General features: G+C 35.2%; 1 protein-coding gene across 2 annotated transcripts in view; it reads right to left on the bottom strand.

Annotated features, from left to right (window-relative positions):
• Positions 1 to 608: 608 nt before the first annotated feature.
• Positions 609 to 19,700, bottom strand: part of LOC101892867 (uncharacterized) — a 201,581-nt gene continuing 182,489 nt past the window's right edge. For both annotated transcript variants that reach the window (XM_059127000.1, XM_011295959.3), the window contains exon 2: positions 609 to 1,481. In XM_059127000.1, the coding sequence (XP_058982983.1) occupies positions 656 to 1,481 (826 nt within the window). In that variant the 3' untranslated portion in view covers positions 609 to 655. The remainder of the gene's footprint in view (positions 1,482 to 19,700) is intronic.

Below are 19,700 nucleotides of genomic sequence, written 5' to 3'. Positions count from 1 at the left end.
GCCAGAAAAGCAAAAATAAAAATACCATATGTTAGACAGATCCGTGGAAAATGTGGCAAAAAATAATCAAAACACTGAATATTGGGAGTTACCGTTATATGGGGGCTATACGAAAACGTGAACCTATATATTCAATGGTCCGCCACCGGAGTAAGAAGCTATTACGACCTACAAATACCATTTCTTAGACAAATCCCTGGAAAAAATGTGGCAAAAACCATCGAAATACCGAAGATCGGGAGCTATCGTTATATGGGGGCTATACGAAAACCTTGACGAATATATGTCATTTTCAACACCAACCATCTTACACACAAAACTCTACGTCAAATAATTCGGGCTATATTGTGATTTTAAAAGAGAGAGACGGACGGACAGACAGGCGGACATCATTAGAATTTAATGCTGATTCTGTATATATGTACTTTATGGGGCCTACGACGAATATTTAGGGATGTTACAAACGGAATGACAAAGTTAATTTACCCTTCTTTTCAAGATAGATGTTATAATAAATAATTATGATAATTAAAACCATTTTGTTTGCAATCCATCTCACCTTTCTCCTTCCCCATTTCCGCAATCAAAAACACAAGCAACTGATGATTTTCGTCAATTTTTAGTTAACACACTAAAGTAAATTAAAATAGAAAACTTAATAAATAATATTTTTATTAAAATAGAATGAAGATTTAAGATTTTGTGGCGTTAACTTGGATTTCGGTCCGGCGTGGGCCACTTGCAGTCTAAACGGCCGTCCATTGAAGTAATAATCATTTCGATCCAAACGATAAACTTTGCTTTCGGCCACACTGGGTGAGGATGTGGATATTGAGGAAGTTGTGGGCATTTTTGTTGTCTCTACAAACGAGGGAATTCTGGAAGGGAGCTCATACTGTGGTGGCTTCGTTTGGTGTTGGTGCGGATGCAATTGACTAGATAAGGCGGCCTGAAGATACGAGTTCTGCAATTGTTGTTGATAATTTTTGTAGGGATTTTGAATGGCGCCACCATAGCTTTCATAGCTAGGATAGTCCGTTGTCACAGGCACCTCTGGCAGCGATGATGGTTCCACAAGTAGTGGTTTAATTTTCATGGGTTGATAGTCGTAGCCAATGCCGGGTATAAAACGATATGGCATTGGTGGTATTGGTATGTAATAGATGCGTGAATCCTTTTTAGTTTTCTTTGTCTTTGGGCGTGTTGAGTATTTTCGTAGCGTAAGAGGTTTCGATGAGACAATGAAATCCTTGAAAATGTTCTCAACACTTGGGCTTTCGAATATGACCTTTGTTGTCAGTGGCGATTGTGGTGGCATCTGCGGTGAGTTCAGTGATTTTTGCCTTGCCTCTGTTAAGCTGTTGGGGTTTATGACATAACATGTCGCCGGTGTCGAGGGTATTATGACCAGGGCAGCCAAAAATGTGCATATAAGTGAGGTTAAAGTAAATGTGTTAGGTTGATGATAACGCAGCAGCATTCTGAAATGAGAAATTAGGAAAATAATTAAAAACAAATAAAAAATCAGTAAGTTAAGTCGAGCCGAACTTTTAATACCCTCCATCATTGCGTGAAGAAAACATGTTTATATAAAAATATCTGAATTTAAACGTGTTACACTTTAAGCTACAAATACCAGTAGAACCGTTTGGATAAGGCAAAAAAAACATAAAGTGGGTGAGGCCATAATATGGGGGCCATACCAATACGGAACCTCCATAGACAATTTTATACTTCAAGGATTGTCATCTATCAAAACTTCTTAAATACCAAATTTGAAACAATTTCATGGATAAATGTGACTAGGAATATCAAAATACCGAATATTGGTTGGAGTCGTTATATGTGTCCTATGAGAAAATGTGGACCTTAACACCAATACCAATTTTAAGACAAATCCGTGGGAAAATTTGGCAAAAATCATCAAAACACCGAATATCTGGAGGTAGCGTTATATGGGGGCTATACCAAAACGAGGACCTATGTATACTCTGTTCCGTCGCCGCGGCTAAAACCCATTACAAATTACAAATACCAATTTTTATACCCTACAACACTACACCGTTAAGGGTATTATAAGTTTGATTGGCCAAAAAATTATGTAACACCTCGAAATATTGGTTTCCCACATAGGAAGGTATATATGGATCTTCCTATTTCGCCGAACTGAGACGATTTTGCTATATATGTCCGTTCGTCCGTCTGTCCATGTTAATTTGTAATCACTCTACAGGTCGCAATTATGGCCGGTCTTCACGAAATTTAGACTGGAGGTGGGGCTGGAGTCAGAAGAGAAGCCTATTGCTGTTGGATATGATAGCATAATATTTAGGGGTTGAAATGAACCAAAAACTGAAAAATTTCCTGATTTTCAGTTGCTCTACAGCTCGCAATTATAGACCAATCGAAGCGGAAGTTAGCACGGGGCTAGAGCTTAGGGCTGGGCAGAAGTCTTCCAAATTTGGTTGGAAATATTTATAATAGACCATAACATTTGTGTTAAATAGAAGTCCATTTTCCTTTAAATCGCGAGTATTTTTCAAACCCGGCGAAATCCAAATAGACGAAAAGGTAAACTCTGACCGTTACGTAGTTGCCAATAGCAAATGTATCGGATTTATATAGCGAAATATATACAATGTGTACATACAAAAGGAGGGGATGTTAGCTAGAATGCTCATATCTTAAGAATGGCTGGACCGATTTTGACAAATTTTGTCAATTCAGAATGCCCTATTAGCATAAAAGAATAAAATCTAAAAAATTCCATAAAAAGATGATGTGAATATAGATTTTGTAGTATTTTGTGACATTTTTTCATTGTTTTATTTTTTCATGTTTTTTATTAAAATTTTTAAAATTTTTTTCAATTTGACTTATAATATTGAAGTGTAAATTTTGTATTATTTTTTCACTTTACAACACAGGTTGGGGATATTATATACAGATTGCAATCATCGTCTGATCCTCACAAAAATTTTTACGAGGGTAGGGTTAGGCTCAGAAGGGCTAGGACTATTGTTTTCAAAGATGTCCGCAATATATTTAGGGGTTGGAGTGGACCAACAACTAAAAATGTTCCTGATTTTGCAGCCGTTATAAAGGTCATAAATAGAAACCAAAAGACACGAAATCTCGCATGAAGTTAGAGTTTAGGACAGCGGGTAGATTGGACCACTATTTTTGTGTTAAAAAATACCAACACTACTTACAGGCTTTTTATGCTGATTTCGTTGACGAATATATCCAAATATCGTAGACAAGCAAATCATATAGATGATTCTAAATCTGGAGGTACAGAGGGGCCTCTTGCTTTTAGAGATGATCGAAAAATAATTAGGGGTTCAAATGAACCAAAAAAAGATAAAAAATCCTAATCACACGATTGAAGCCATTCGACACCCCTGAGAAGAGCGTTAAGGACAGGGAAGAATTCTAGCATGACCATTGGATTATATTTATCTGTAAAATGGACCACAACAACTAACATCACGACAGAGTGAATATTGGGCGCCGTGACATAATTTCAAAAGCGAAATCTTCCAAAATGGATTTGGACATAAGAGTGCTTCTAACATGTTGTAGTGTTGTAGGGTATCACATGGTCGGCCCCGCACGACTATAGCCTTTGTTTACTTGTTATTGTTATGTTTGTATTGTTTTGTTATAAGGGAGTATATACAATTATTCTCCACCGGAGCTAGAATCCAATATGACCTCCAAATACCAATTTATAGACAAATCCGTGAAAATCATCAAAATACCGAGTATCGGGAGGTCCGTTATATGGAGGCTATACCAAAACGTGAACCGATATATCTCATTTTTAATACAAACCATCCTAGACATATAATGTTCTGTCAAATGTAAAAACACTAGGCTGTATCGTGATTTCGACAAACAGACAGATGGGCATCATTAAATCGACTTAGAATTTTATGCTGATTATGAATATATATATACACTTTATGGGGTCTACGACGAATATTTAGGTATGTTATACCCTCCTTTTCAATGTGGAGGGTTTAAATATACCGAATATATGGAGGTACCGTTATATGGGGGATATACGAGGATGTGGATCTCTATGAGCAAATTTCTGTTATAAGATTTAGTACCGATTGGGAAACTTTAACTTCCAATTTGCAAAAAATACAATGATTGTGGCATAAATCATCAAAATACCGAATATCTGTAGGTACAGTTATATGGGGACAATACTAATTACTGTTTTTTACTGTTAGCCTAGTACCTAGATTCTAGGTTCCTTAATAAAATAATATCCGAATCTAATTGGTTTCAATATAAATTGACAAAATTTATTGTTATATCATATTTCTTTGAAATTGTTCGGTGCAAGTTTTTATTTCAGTTCATTTACTTTTTTCGTCTGCCAGTAAAAGCTCATTTCACCTATTGCCCTACTGTCAAAAAATGTTTTATTTTCCCAAAAAGAAAATTTGTTATTTTTTAAAAATGGTTGCATCCGTTGGTTTTGGAGATGCCGTGTCGGTGTCCGGACATAATCCCCACGGACAATTATGGGAATAATGTCCGCTTCCAAAATGGACACAATCCCCTTAGGCAGTATGGCCGTTTGCTATGGACTATTTACAAAAATAATAAATTTTAAAAATCTTTGATTCGCGGTAGGCGATGCGGGACATACTCAGAGAAGAAAATCACAAGGGCCGGCCATTTTGACTACATACCCAGAGGAGAAAATCTAAAGTTTCGCACACCCAATCGTTTTGGGCATACCCATTATTATATGGATTATGTCCGCAACTTTCTGGGTATTATGACCGAACCCCCATAATGGAATAGGGATTATGTCCAAGAAAAAAAAAACGGTCATAAGCCACAGAAAGTAGCGGACATAACCCCTATAATAATGGTTATGTCCAAAGACTTTCTCCTCTGGGCATGTCCGGTATCGGCTAACGCGAACCGAAGTTTATTACATTTACTAATTTTTGTAAGTAGTACCCACAGCAAACGGTCATATACCCTCCTCCCCCCTTATTGTGGGGATTATAATCGAAAAAAGGTCATAATCCCCATTCCAATTATGGGTAGGGATTATGTCAGGGCGCCGGTTTAGGATTTTCCATTTTAAATAAAAGTGTAAATAGGGGTGTCGGAAATATCTACCTATCTCGCCTAGTTGGGTCGATTTAGCTATGTGTGTCCGTCTTTCCATTTTTATTTGTAATCTCGCTACAGATCACAATTACGACGCAAACATCACGAAATTTTACGTTGAGTCACAGTTAGAATCAGAATAAAAACTTTTAGGACTTGAAATGGACCAACAAGAGATTTTTCAGATTTTGTAGACTCTCATGCCATAATTATATCCCAATTTGCACCCAATTTTGCGTGGGGTTAGAGTTTAGAACATCCTACCTTTTGTATGAAATATCCATTTTCAAACACAATATTTTACTTTGTTTAAATTTTGTGAATGAACGATTGATATTTATACCCTACACCACAAGGTGGTCAGTGTATTATGTCTTTGTGCATTTGTTTGTAACAGGCAAAAGGAAACGAGATAGACCCATAGTTCCTTTTGATGATCTGCATAGAATCACATTCTGAGTCGATTTATGCATGGCCGTCCGTCCGTCCGTCTGTCCATGTATTTTTGTAAACAAAGTACAGTTCGCATTTATTGCCCTATCCAGATGAAATTTTGCACAAGTCATTTGTTTGGCCCAAGGACGAACCCTATTGGAGATAATCGGTCAAAATTTAGATATAGCTCCCATATATATCTTCGTCCGATTTGCTTTTTTATTGCGCACCAAACGTGTAATATCAGTCCGAATAGTATGGAATTTTGCCCGTACGATCAGATTGGACCTGAAAATAAGTATGCCAAATTTGATCGAAATCGGTTCAGATTAACTATAGCTCCCATATATATTGTTCATCCGATTTGTTATTTTTGTGCTCCGCAGCCGTAATATGCACTCTGTGACAACAATATTTGGGGAAATATATAAAATTCAGCTCAGAAATATATTTGCTAAATTTTATCGAGATCGGTTCAGATTTGGATATAGCTCCCATATATAACTTCGTCCGATTTATTTTAGATTGTGCACCAAACGTCTAATATTTGCCCAAATTGGATGAAATTTGGTACTTACAACCAAATTGAGTCTAGAAGCAAGTATGTCAAATTTGGTGAAGATCGGTTCAGATATAGTTATAGCTCCCATATATACTTTTCATCCGATTTGTCATATTTGTTACCCACAACCGTAATGTGCCGTCCGTAACAACGATATTCAGGGAAATATATCAAATACAGCTCAGAAATATCTTTGCCAAATTTTATCGAGATGGGTTCCGATTTGGATATAGCTCCCATATATATTTTTATCCGATTTCAAATAAATTGTGCACCAAATGGGCAATACAAGTCCGAATTTAAAAGATACAAATGCTTCGGCATATTTAGTCCTTTGAACTTTAAATAATAATTATAATCATAGCGTGTATGATTGAATTCTCCCACAAAAACTTTTAATTGTTATGCGGAGCTCTCCTAAATTAGCAAAGTGGTGTAGGGTACCATAAAGTCGGCCCCGCCCGACTTTAAGACTTTCTTTACTGGTTTCAATTTGACTTATAATATTGAAGTGTAAATTTTGTATTATTTTTTCACTTTACAACACAGGTTGGGGATATTATATACAGATTGCAATCATCGTCCGATCCTCACAAAAATTTTTACGAGGGTAGGGTTAGGCTCAGAAAGGCTAGGACTATTGTTTTCAAAGATGTCCGCAATATATTTAGGTTGGAGTGGACCAACAACTAAAAATGTTCCTGATTTTGCAGCCGTTATAAATGTCATAAATAGAAACCAAAAGACACGAAATCTCGCATGAAGTTAGAGTTTAGAACAGCGGGTAGAAGGGACCACTATTTTTGTGTTAAAAAAAACCAACACTACTTACAGGCTTTTTATGCTGATTTCGTTGACGAATATATCCAAATATCGTAGACAAGCAAATCATATAGATGATTCTAAAGCTGGAGGTACAGAGGGGCCTCTTACTTTTAGAGATGATCGAAAAATAATTAGGGGTTCAAATGAACCAAAAAAGGAAAAAAAATCCTAATCACACGATTGAAGCCATTCGACACCCCTGAGAAGAGCGTTAAGGACAGGGAAGAATTCTAGCATGACCATTGGACTATATTTATCTGTAAAATGGACAACAACAACTAACATCACGACAGAGTGAATATTGTGCAAATGAGTCTGGTCAAAATGCTAAATGTAATATCTGGGCAGTGCGCCATCATTTCAAAAGCGAAATCTTTCAAAATGGATTTGGACAAAAGAGGGCTCTAACATGTTGTAGTATTGTAGGGTATCACATGGTCGGCCCCGCACAGCTATAGCCTTTGTTTACTTATTATTGTTATATTTGTATAGCTTTGTTATAAGGGAGTATATACAATTATTTGCCTCCGGAGCTAGAATCCAATATGAACCCCAAATGGCAATTTATAGACAAATCCGTGAAAATGTGGCGAAAATCATAAAAATACCGAGTATCGGGAGGAACCGTTATATGGAGGCTATACCAAAACGTGAACCGATATATCTCATTTTTAATACAAACCATCCTAGACACATAATGTTCTGTAAAGTTTTAAAACCCTAGGCTGTATCGTGATTTCAACAAACAGACAGATGGGCATCATTAAATTTTATGCTGATTATGATTATATATATATATATATATATATATATATATATATATATATATATATATATATATATATATATATATATATATATATATACACTTTATGGGGTCTACGACGAATATTTAGGGATGTTACAAGCGGAATGACAAGGTTAATATATTTCAAGGTGTAGGGTTTAAAAATACCGAGGTACCGTTATATGGGGGATATACGAGGATGTGGATCTCTATGAGCAAATTTCTGTTATAAGATGTAGTACCGATTGGGAAACTTCAACTTCCAATTTGCAAAAAATATAATGATATTTGTGTCACAACAAATCATCAAAATACCGAATATCTGTAGGTACACTTATATGGGGATAATACCAAAACTTAGACCCATATTGACAGTTCTATGCAAGGATGTTTCTTATCTAAATAACTCATGCAATAATCGTAGCCTCAATTCAATTATTTGTAATTTTTTTATTGTTTTATTTAGATTCTGGTTTCAATGTAAATTGACAAAATTTATTGTTATATCATATTTCTTTGAAATTGTTCGGTGCATCAAATACATAAAATCGACCGGAAAATATATATGAGAGCTATATCCAAACGTTAACCGATTTAAATATAATGTGTCACTTATTCCAAATGTCATTGGAATCTGTTATACATATCGTGTTTGGTTCATCAATTACATGAAATCGGCCAAAATTGTATATGGGAGCTATATCCAAATCTGAACCGATTTCAATATAATTAGAAAAATAAATATTTAGATCAAATTCCATAACACATTCCAAATTTCATTGAAATTGGGTATACATAGGATGTTTGGTGAGTCATCGGGAGCCGTATCTAAATTTGAACCGAATTGAATATAATTTTGCAATTTTATTTTTGTACCAAAATTCCGTCACTAATTCCGAATTTCATTGGAATCGGATATACATATCGTGTTTGGTGCATCAAATATGTGACCGCTATATCCAAATCTAAACCTGATTCCAATATAATTTGACAAAATCATTTTTGCCCCGAATTCCGTTACGCACTCCAAATTTGAAGACTATTAGCCTGTTCGCAGATAAGCAATTGACACCCAGACAATCAAGTTTTTATTTCAGTTCATTTACTTTTTTCGTCTGGGAGTAAAAGCTCATTTCACCTATTCCCCTACTGTCAAAAAATGTTTTATTTTTCCAAAAAGAAAATTTGTTAATTTTTTAAAAATGGTTGCATTCATTGGTTTTGGAGATGCCGTGTCGGTGTCCGGACATAATCCCCACGGACAATTATGGGAATTATGTCCGCTTCCAAAATGGACACAATCCCCTTATGCAGTATGGCCGTTTGCTATGGACTATTTACAAAAATAATTAATTTTAGAAATCTTTGATTCGCGGTAGCCGGTGCGGGACATACTCAGAGAAGAAAATCTCAAGGCCCGGACAATTTGACTACATACCCAGGGGAGAAAATCTAAAGTTTCGCATACCCAATCGTTTTGGAATAGGGATTATGTCCAAGAAAAATCAAAAATCAAATCATAAGCCACAGAAAGTAGCGGACATAACCCCTATAATAATGGGTATGTCCAAAGACTTTCTCCTCTGGGCATGTCCGGTATCGGCTAACGCGAACCGAAGTTTATTACATTTACTAATTTTTGTAAGTAGTACCCACAGCAAACGGTCTTATACCCCTCCCCCCTTATTGTGGGGATTATGATCGAAAAAAGGTCATAATCCCCATTGCAATTATGGGCAGGGAATTTGCCAGGGCGCTGGTTTTGGCTTTTCCATTGTAAATAAAAGTGTAAATAGGGGTGGCGGAAATATCTACCTATCTCGCCTAGTTGGGTCGATTGAGCTATGTGTGTCCGTCTTTCCATTTTTATTTGTAATATCGCTACAGATCACAATTACGACGCAAACATCACGAAATTTTGCGTTAAGTCACAGTTAGAATCAGAATAAAAACCTTTAGGACTTGAAATGGACCAACAAGCGATTTTTCAGATTTTGTAGACTCTCATGTCATAATTATATACCAATTTGCGCCTAATTTTGCGTGGTGTTAGAGTTTAGAACATCGAAGAAGCGTACCTGTTGGGATGAAATTGACCCTACCTTTTGTATGAAATATCTATTTTCAAACACAATATTTTATTTTGTTTAAATTTTGTGAATGAACGATTGATATTTTTTGATTGTCTACTCTTCATTTCGATTTGTTTGTGTTGGAGTTAGGCTAGTAAAAAGCTATTTTTGTTTACTTACGTACGAAAACAAAAAAAAATCTGTTTGTCTGCCATATGCCTTGCAATAGGAAGAAAAATAAGTTTGCTGAACAGGCTCTGTAATCGAATAATAGGTATGTGATGCAAAATCTCCCGTTCCAAGTGGAATTTCAAAAAATTATATAGCTTATGTTACTTTCTGGCGATGATATAGTATATTTGGAAATTTTCAGGAAAATCTATTCAGCAGTTCTTGAGTCTATAAATTACAAACAAACAAACAATCAAACGTATAAACATTTTCCTCTTTTATAGATATAGATTTTTTAGGGAAAGTGTCAAAGTAAAAATTATTTCACATTAAATTTGATTGTGAGTCTCTGAACAAAAGACATTTGTATACTTTATATGTATCATAAAAAATGGTATACTTTTTTGTCAATAAAAACTTTTTATATTTTTAAAAAAATTAGCACTTCTTTCCATTTCGTTGTAATTTTTTTTTTTAATTTCACTATACAATAGCCCATCTGGGTTGTGGAATATGCCAAGCAGACCCGATAGTACTCGTTTATAGGTCAAACCCCTAAGAGAGTTCTGGGTTCTTATGCCAAATGTTGTTAAGGTTCTTATATAGTTTTGACCACATACAAAGTGATCCCTACAGTTTGAGATATATTTCACAATATTTGGGTAAGAGCTTTGAAATTTGACAGAGATGACCCATTTTCTGTACCAATGATTTTGGATGTAAGTCAAAGATCTCCGTCAAATTTCAAAGCTCTATCCAAACATAATTCCAAACATGGTACAATGAAGAGAAGGCAGGCCAACTTTGAAAAAATTGCAAGTATAGAGGTCTACCTGTTTGGCTTATAAGGTCAGAATTAGTATCAAAACAATTAAAAATCAAAGAACATGTTGCATTTATTTTGAATAAATAATTGAAAAAAAAACGCGATAACTGAATGAAAGGTCAACACTTCTTTTCAAAATCATGTACTATATATCTTATTTCGCTACAAAAACTCTAGATTTTGTCGATGCATACGTTGAAATAAACATTTTGAAAACACCCGAATTTGAATATTTTCTGAACATTTTTTATTATTGAAAAGAAAACACATACATAATCAAATATAGATGACATATTAAGCCAAGAAAATAGAAAAATTAAAATCATATGGTATCATAGCCCTACCTTGATATCATTGTACCATGATTCCAAATGTGTTTTTCAAATTTTGGATTTCAATTAATATATTGGAAAATATGAAAAACGTATTTGAAATGTGGTTTTCCTTTCGCGTTCATTTTTTCTTTTTTATATAGTTTTGACCACATACAAGGTGATCCCTACAGTTTGAGATATATTTCACAATATTTAGGTAAGAGCTTTGAAATTTGACAGAGATGACCCATTTTCTGTACCAATGATTTTGGATGTAATCCAAAGACCTCCGTCAAATTTCAAAGCTCTATCCAAACATAATTCCAAATGTGTTTTTCAAATTTTGGATTTCAATGAATATATTGGAAAATATGAAAAACGTATTTGAAATGTGGTTTTCCTTTCGCGTTCATTTTCGTATCGTTATGCGAAAACAGGGCCTTAGAATTTTGTACTTATTATGAAATGTAATAACGCTTCCTCAGTGGAAAGAATTTTGTTACGGTGTTAAAATTAAATCAGATTATTAAACCAAGCAAGGCTATTGACCTAATACATACGTTGTATGATGAATTATTCCATCAAATCACAACTTGATTAACGATCTCCAGACGATTTTCAATTTTCATTTTCACACATCTGTCTGAAATTAGATTCGTGATTGCATTGCAACAGACGCTGACGCGTGTTTTGAATTAATGCATTTTTGTTCAATGCCACAGTCAATTAAGTCCATTATTTGTAACTTATTAAATATTATAATTATTTTTTTTGTTGTTGTTACAACAAATGCAACACATTTACAATCCAATTAAAGAATTCATGCAATCATCAAATGGTCAATTAAACAACCAAAACCGATTTGATTTTTTGCAGAAAAAAAAACAAAATTATTGAAAGCCGCATTCGTGAGCGTTGAATAGCCGGCTGGACACGGGAGTAATTAATCATTAATCCAATGTTTCTATTGTTGAACGCACTTCAGTATAAATAAACAAAAAAATTAAAAGCGAGTGAAACTGAAATTATGTATTTTTTGGCCAAGATTTGCTTTTGATTAAATGTTACAGTTGTGAATTATTTTATGTTTTTTTTTTTTACCAAATACGGGTGGGAGGATTTTGACCGAGACAGTTAACAAAAATTTGTTACACGCTTTTTGCAAAGTAGTTTATGTGGTTTTGGTTTTTTTCTTGTTTTTGTTGTCTCGACAATACCCAAATGGCCCATGGCCATTTATTGTTTCCATTTGCTATTATCAACTTTTTATTATTGCACATACTCTGTAGAAACATAGATTGTTAGGTAGCCAAGTGAATGTCCAAAAACAAGTGAAATTATTTCATTTCTCCTTTCAAAACAATCGACAATAAAAAATTGTCAATTTATTACGAAATGTAATTAACATGTCATTCCATCAAGTGATCAGTTGCTGTTTGGGTGATTTTGAAACACTTTCAATTCAAATTGATTAATGGTTCAAATTAGACCAAAAATGGGACAACATTGTGAGGTTTAAGGCCTGGATGTAAAGGGAAAGGCAGAATGGACGCGCTTCGTGTTATTTAATGGCATGCGGAAATGGGAAATTTGTTATTAACTTGATTTAGAGCAAACCTTGCTCTTCCGATACAGTACATAAATCCGTGTGGAAACTAGATGAAGCGATTTCTTGATAAGTCATCAATTTCAAAATACAGAAGTTCATACCCTTAGATTTCAGTCAATTACGTCGATTTCAAAAGTTAATTTATTAAATTTTCCCATTGCAGGAGTAGCACACATCGTATTATTTCCAACGTCCTAGGTAAAATCACGTTCTAGGCCTATATAAAATTTTATGTTTCACGAGAAGCCTATTGTTAGAGTTTGAAATGGACGAAAAACAGAAACATATGTTGATGTTCTAGAGGTCACAATTATAGACAAATCGACTCAGATTTTGGTCTTTGGATTTATGATAAATGTAATTATTCATTCACCCCTTTGTAGGTAAGGCACCAGATGGAGTGAGCCGATATGTCTCATTTTTGCACCATATCTTGATATCGCACCAGATCTTGCATTAATCAAAATATTGAGATATGTGAAATTTTAAGACAATCAGACTCTTATTTCACATTTTATAATAGTTTCAATTATTCTAAATTTTAAGCCTTTGTAGGAGAGGCTCCACAAGGAGTGTTCTTATATTTTTCATCTTCACAAGGTCTTGTGTTAGTAAAAAAATTGAAATTTTAAGAGAACACGATGCTCAATTCGCTTTTTCAGATCATTTTGGTTATTCAAAATTTTGACCCTTTATGGGGAGGTACCAATCAGAGGGAGTCGATATCTACCATGTACACAACAGATCTTGTGTTGATAGAAATATTGAGATGTGTCGAGTTTGAAGTCATTTTGCGTTTTACGAGCTTCGTTGCTATTCAAAATATTGACCCGTTGTGGAGGAGGAGTGAACCGATTTGTTCCATCTTCACACTAGTTCTTGTGTTGGTAGAAATATTGAGATGTCCGAAATTGGAAGACAATCGGACTCTTATTTCATATTTTATACGAGTTATGATTATTCTAAATGGAGTGGTCCGATATTGTCCATATTTGCCCCTGACTTAGCACTGATAAAATATTGGGATTCTATGAGGTGATTTATTTTCTTTGAAAATTTGGACGTTTGTTGGGGAGGTAACAGAAGGAGTGGACTGATGTTGTCCATCTCTGAACTCGACTTTACCTAGCTTGATACTCCCTTCGAGAGTTATCGTGCGCACCAGTCAACCTGACGGACGTAAATACGGACATCCCAAGATCGACTCCAAAATCCCAAGATCCACCCCAAAAATTCGATACAAACTGACCTAGGGTCTAAGCCGTTATTTCGATTATGCACGTTTCAAGTGGTATATACCCTATGTAGCCATATGGCTGAGGGTATAAAAATATGTGGTATACATGTATTTTTCTTGTAAGAATTCTAGTAAAATTGAGGTATTTTTAAAGTTTTACATTTTACCTTGATGGAGATGACTGTCATATGATTTATCTATCACAATATAAACTCCCATAAATCATTCCTCATTTCTAAAAAGCCAATATTTCAATTCCTCGAAAGAAAAAAAAAAAAACAAAGGAAAAATACAGAAGCTCATGCTAAACATCTAAACGATAGAGATTTCAATAATAAATCCATAACGATTTCACAAAACAATCTGCTAACCATTTGTTTACTTTTCGAATACCACAAGTCAAAGATCTTTAAAATTGAGCTGCCCTTTTAATGCTAATTTTACGGCAAATTCTCATAATGAATGTCCAATAAAGAGCGGAGGATGGGGTGCTTTATTCGAATTTATTTCTTCTGTCCGTTGTTGAACTTTAGAAAATCAAGAAGCCGAAGAAGAAAACAACCAAAAAGAAACCATTAATCAATGAGGCTACACTTTGAAGATCATAGGTGACGATAGCCACAGCCACACTTCATCATCGCCGAATGTTTTATGGGCCACACAAGCCGCCGCCGTTAACAAAGAAGAGATTGATTACAGATCGACGAATCGTGTCGCACAGATGTTAATGATGGCCAGCTTTATAACAGCGTGAAGTAGGTGGACAGGTCTTTAGATGGCGGTAACGATCGACCTCTGCGGCGTTTATTTATTCAAATTTCATTTCTGTTGAATATTTTGTTTAAGTGTTTGGGGCTTGTGTTTTATTCGGTCGAAATTTTTTAGAAAGATTGTGTAAAGTTGGTTAACTTACAAACAAATAAATCAAAGTTAAGAATTGATTGACAGTAATGAGAAACAAGCATGCTTAATGGAAGGAGTATTCATTAAAATCGTAAGAAGGCATTCTATAATAAAAATTATTCTACTATAAAAAACTTCTGATTTTAAATCTTTTTCTATTTTATTTAAATTCTGGAGCATATCTTTCATGGCAGTAAATGTAATTAGACAGGTAATAGACTCGAGACAAATATATATAGAACAAATGATTGGTTTCTTTAATTATGTAGTACGAACCTATTACTTTACCACTTGCATTCTTAACAAGAATGTTATATGGGGGCTATACGATATAATTAACCGATATAGCCTATCTTCGAACTTGACCTGCCTGCAGACAAAGGACTGATCTCTGCAAAATTTTAGCTTCCTATCTTTAGGGATAAATCGTCTTAGAATTTTACGCTCATCAAGAATATATATACTTTGTTATGTCTCATTATTTCGATGTGTTACAATGGAATGACGAACTCCAACAAAATATACCCTCCATACTATGCATGGTGGAGGTATATAATCTATTAATTGTTTGTTATAATACAATTGCAAATGCATGGTAGAAAGAGGAAGGCCAATTCATGCAATTATATTCACTTTTTTGTCAAAATTATTCATTTGGCAACAACCAAACAAATCAAAGATGGGAATCTGTTTTATATGCAGTTAAATGTGAAAAAGTAAATTACAGAAATTGCAGAAATAGTTATACTTCTTCAACTGATGTAACTAAAAACTTGTTACTGTAACACTGTCATTTCCGCAGGTGATATCATCAATGTACATGCCCTACGTCGACCTGGATCCACCTTATAAAGATATCAAGGAAATGGGCAGTACATGTGACATCATCCTTGAATGTGACGCAAACGCCCATCACTTCCCCTGGGGAAGTAGAAACACGAATGTCAGAGGTGAGTCGGTATTCTATTTTATTCTCAACAATAATATTAGAATATGAAACAAGGGTAACACTCCGACATTTCATAATGGTGTAAGAGTGGACGTCATTGACATCAACCTCTCCAATATGGACGACTCGGTTATTAGCAATTGATAGGTATCTAAAAAATGCTCGTTCTCAGACCACAAGATGATATTCTTCCAGGTGGCCAAATGCGGCGTCAGACAAAATTCTTATAGGAAGCCAAGAAGGATAGACAGAGGCAAATTCAAATCTCTTACATCAGATTTGAATCAGGATCCTTGAGGCCCGAAATCTACCAATGATGTCGATAGAATAGCGAATATTGTCACAAGTGCCCTTCTTTCGAGCTATGAGAAATCTTGTCCAATAACCTACCTTGGGAGGAAATCTCAGCCGGTTTTGTTCAAAGAGGTCTAAGAATTCCAAGTCCATAGCCATTATAAAGCGAGATGATATGGTACACGGACTTACTCCGGTCTAGACCTCTTCTAATGCAACCAATTACCCGATGGTAAGAATTTTGGTAGTAGAGAGGAATCAAAACCACGTTCCATAAATTGCCCAGCGGAAGATGAAAGGCAAGCTGCCACAAAATTTTATGGACAATCAACACCTTTCAGCACTTTAAGTCTGCTGGTCCTGATAGCATTATACAAAAATGCATCTGATGTTGTATTTGCTATCTTGCAGGAGATTTTTAAGGCTTGTCTTATGTTGTGCTTTGGTCCCCAGCTGTGGCAAGAAGTAGTTTCCCAAAGCAGGGAAACCTAGTCACACATTACCTAGAGACTACCGAACGATTAGCTTCTATTTCTTTCTAATGAAGACCTTAAAAGATGTTACTGGACCTGAAAATTCGTTCAAATTAAAATGTTAATATATTAAGTAAATGGCAGCATGCCTATGTCAGTGAAGACAGTCCTACACGAAGTTGTCGGTTACATTGGGAAAAACATGGAAAACGCCAACTTTACTTTGGCTGCTTTCCTAGATATAGGGGCGACTTTTAACAATGTGAAGCTAAAATCGATCTATTCTGCTTTCTTTGCTTCTGGAATTTTCTCTATTTTGAGGATAGTATGCTAAAAAGCAGAAAACACAAAAACATTTCCAATTTTCCAAAAAAAAAAAAAAGTTATTCGTAATGGAATAAAAGCGTGATAGTGTGATATCTTATATTTGGGTGGAAAACAACAAGCACTCCAGCATTTAAATGTAAATAAATCTTTTGTGTCTCGTACCATCGTTCGTTACCGTGATACTGGTAGCCTAGAACGACGTCAAGGAAGTGGACGGAAGAAAACAGCAACATCCGCAGAAATTGTTCGCAAAGTAAAGAAGCGACTTGATCGAAACCCGCGTCGCAGTGGGCGAAAAATGTCTCGTGAGTTCGGGGTAAAGCCATTGAAATTACAACAAGTTAAAAAGCAGTAAGTTCGGCCGTGCCGAACTTTGAATACCCTCCACCTTTTGGAACGATTTTAAAAATTTTCAAAAAATAAAATTCTTAAGAAATTAAAAATACCAAACATATTGGCGTGGACCTACGTAGGCATTCTTTGTCATAAGCCATTACCATATTCAAACTCGAAACAGTGAATAATGTAGCTAAAATCGTCAATATATCGCATATAGGGAGGTGCCGTTATATCGGAGCTGTGCGAAGACCTGCACCTGCATAGACAATTATCTGTCACAGGCTGTAGCATCCATTACGAACTTCAAATACCACATCTCAAACAATTTCGATGGGTATTGTACCTAAAATCGTCAAAATACCGAATATAGGGAGGTGCTGATATATGAGGCCTATACGCAGACGTGGACCTACATAGACAATTTTCTGTCACAGATTGTAGTTCTCAAACCGAACTACAAATACGTAATTTGAAACAACTCTGGTGAATAATGACGCTAAAATCATTAAAATACCGAATATTGGGAGGTACCCTTATATGGGGGCTATAGGAAGACGTGGACCTGCACAAACAATTTTCTGTCTTAAGGTGTAGTATTCATTTCGAACTTCAAATACCAAATTTGAAAAAATACCGTTAAATAATGTCGCTAAAATCATGAAAATACCGAATATCGGGAGGTACCATTATATTGGGGCTATACGAAGACGTGGACCTGCAAAGACAATTTTCTGTCTTAGGGTGTAGTATCCATTTGGAACTTCAAATACCAAATTTTAAACTATTCCGTTAACTAATGTCGCTAAAATCATCAAAATACCGAATATCGGGAGGTACCGTTATATTGGGGCTATACGAAGACGTGGACCTGCAAAGACAATTTTCTGTCTTAGGGTGTAGTATCCATTTGGAACTTCAAATACCAAATTTGAAACAATTCCGGTGAATAACGTCGCTAAAATCATCAAAATACCGTGGACCTACATGGCCCATTTACGAACTTAACCTGCCTACTGGAAAAATAAACATGTGTGCAAAATTTTAGCCATCTATCTCAATTCATTCGAAAGATAGCGTGATTACAACAGACAGACAGACGGACATGGCTAAATCGACTTAGAATTTTACGCTGATCAAGAATATATATACTTTGTTGGGTCTGACATGAGTATTTCGAGGAGTTACAAACGGAATGACAAAGTTAATATACCCTCCATAGTATGGTGGAGGGTATAAAAAGTGCAAGAACTTACACCGCAACAGAAAGAAAATAGACTCAAAAGAGCTAAAGAGTTGCTTTGCTTGGCCAAAAGTGGTCAATTACCGAATTTGGTTTTCTCCTATGTGAAAACATTCGTTGTGCAGCAGTTTGTAAACAAACAAAATGATCGTGTTTACTTGCCAAAGAGGTCAGCTGAAAATGTGCACTTTCGGTTGGCCACAAGAACTCAAGCGTGCCATAGTGATTGTGTGGACTGCCATAACAGCTGATGGTCGTTTTCCGCCCGTGTAAATCGACCGTGGCATCAGAATAAATTCCGTTACCAATGCGTTGGACTATTGTGTCTGGAGTTTTTTGGAAAGCAAGGTTGGCACTAAAAAATACCAACGTGTCGATCACCTCAAGCAAACGCTTTCCGGGAATGGGCTAACATACTGCAGAGCAACATTCGGGAATTTTTTGCATTCATTCAATAAAAATTAAAAAAAAAATAAAATTATAAAAATAAAAATCTCTTAAAGTGCATAATCAATGCCCAATTTTTTCATATTTTCCATATCCCGATATTTTTTCAACATTGGTTTTCCGGCATTTCAGTTTTTTAATTAGCATATATCAATTATATAACATGAGATATCGCAGATGTGATTTTTTAGCTCACTTCCTTTGGTATCATACCCTCATACGTATAATAATAACCTTTCGCACGTCCTCTTAAACTTCTTCTTTCTATCATTATATAGAATAAAGTCACGTGTCGTAATTATATCGCCTCATGGCATAATGTTATTAATAACAAAAGTGTTCCATTTAATTAAGAATACTTATAGCTGTTTTGAACTCATTTGTTTATCTCATCCTGTTGACACATTTATTCTCAATTAACAATTTTGAAGTGCTTGCTTGAAATCTTTTGATAACTAAGCCAAAATGCCTGGAGGTTCCCACAAATATTCTAATTTGTCTTTCAACTGATCTACATTTGATAGATTTATCAAAGACATGATCGAATTTCGAGATAATGCCACTAATGGTTTTCTCAAACGTCACTTGGCATATTCTCATAATTTGTGCAAGAGATAACCTTGAAAAAGCAGTGTTTGCAAATATAGTCATCCGAAGTACTCGTAATAGCCTTCTGGTCATTATTTTTGCAGCATGACTTGCAAATTGGTATTCTAACAAATAAACTGGCCAGAAAAATGACTTG

The sequence above is a fragment of the Musca domestica genome, unplaced genomic scaffold (assembly GCF_030504385.1).
Source record: "Musca domestica strain aabys unplaced genomic scaffold, Musca_domestica.polishedcontigs.V.1.1 42, whole genome shotgun sequence".
NCBI classification, from domain to species: Eukaryota; Metazoa; Arthropoda; class Insecta; order Diptera; family Muscidae; genus Musca; species Musca domestica.
The sequence above is the reverse complement of the archived record's forward strand: the minus strand, read 5'-3'. Positions and strand labels throughout refer to the sequence as shown.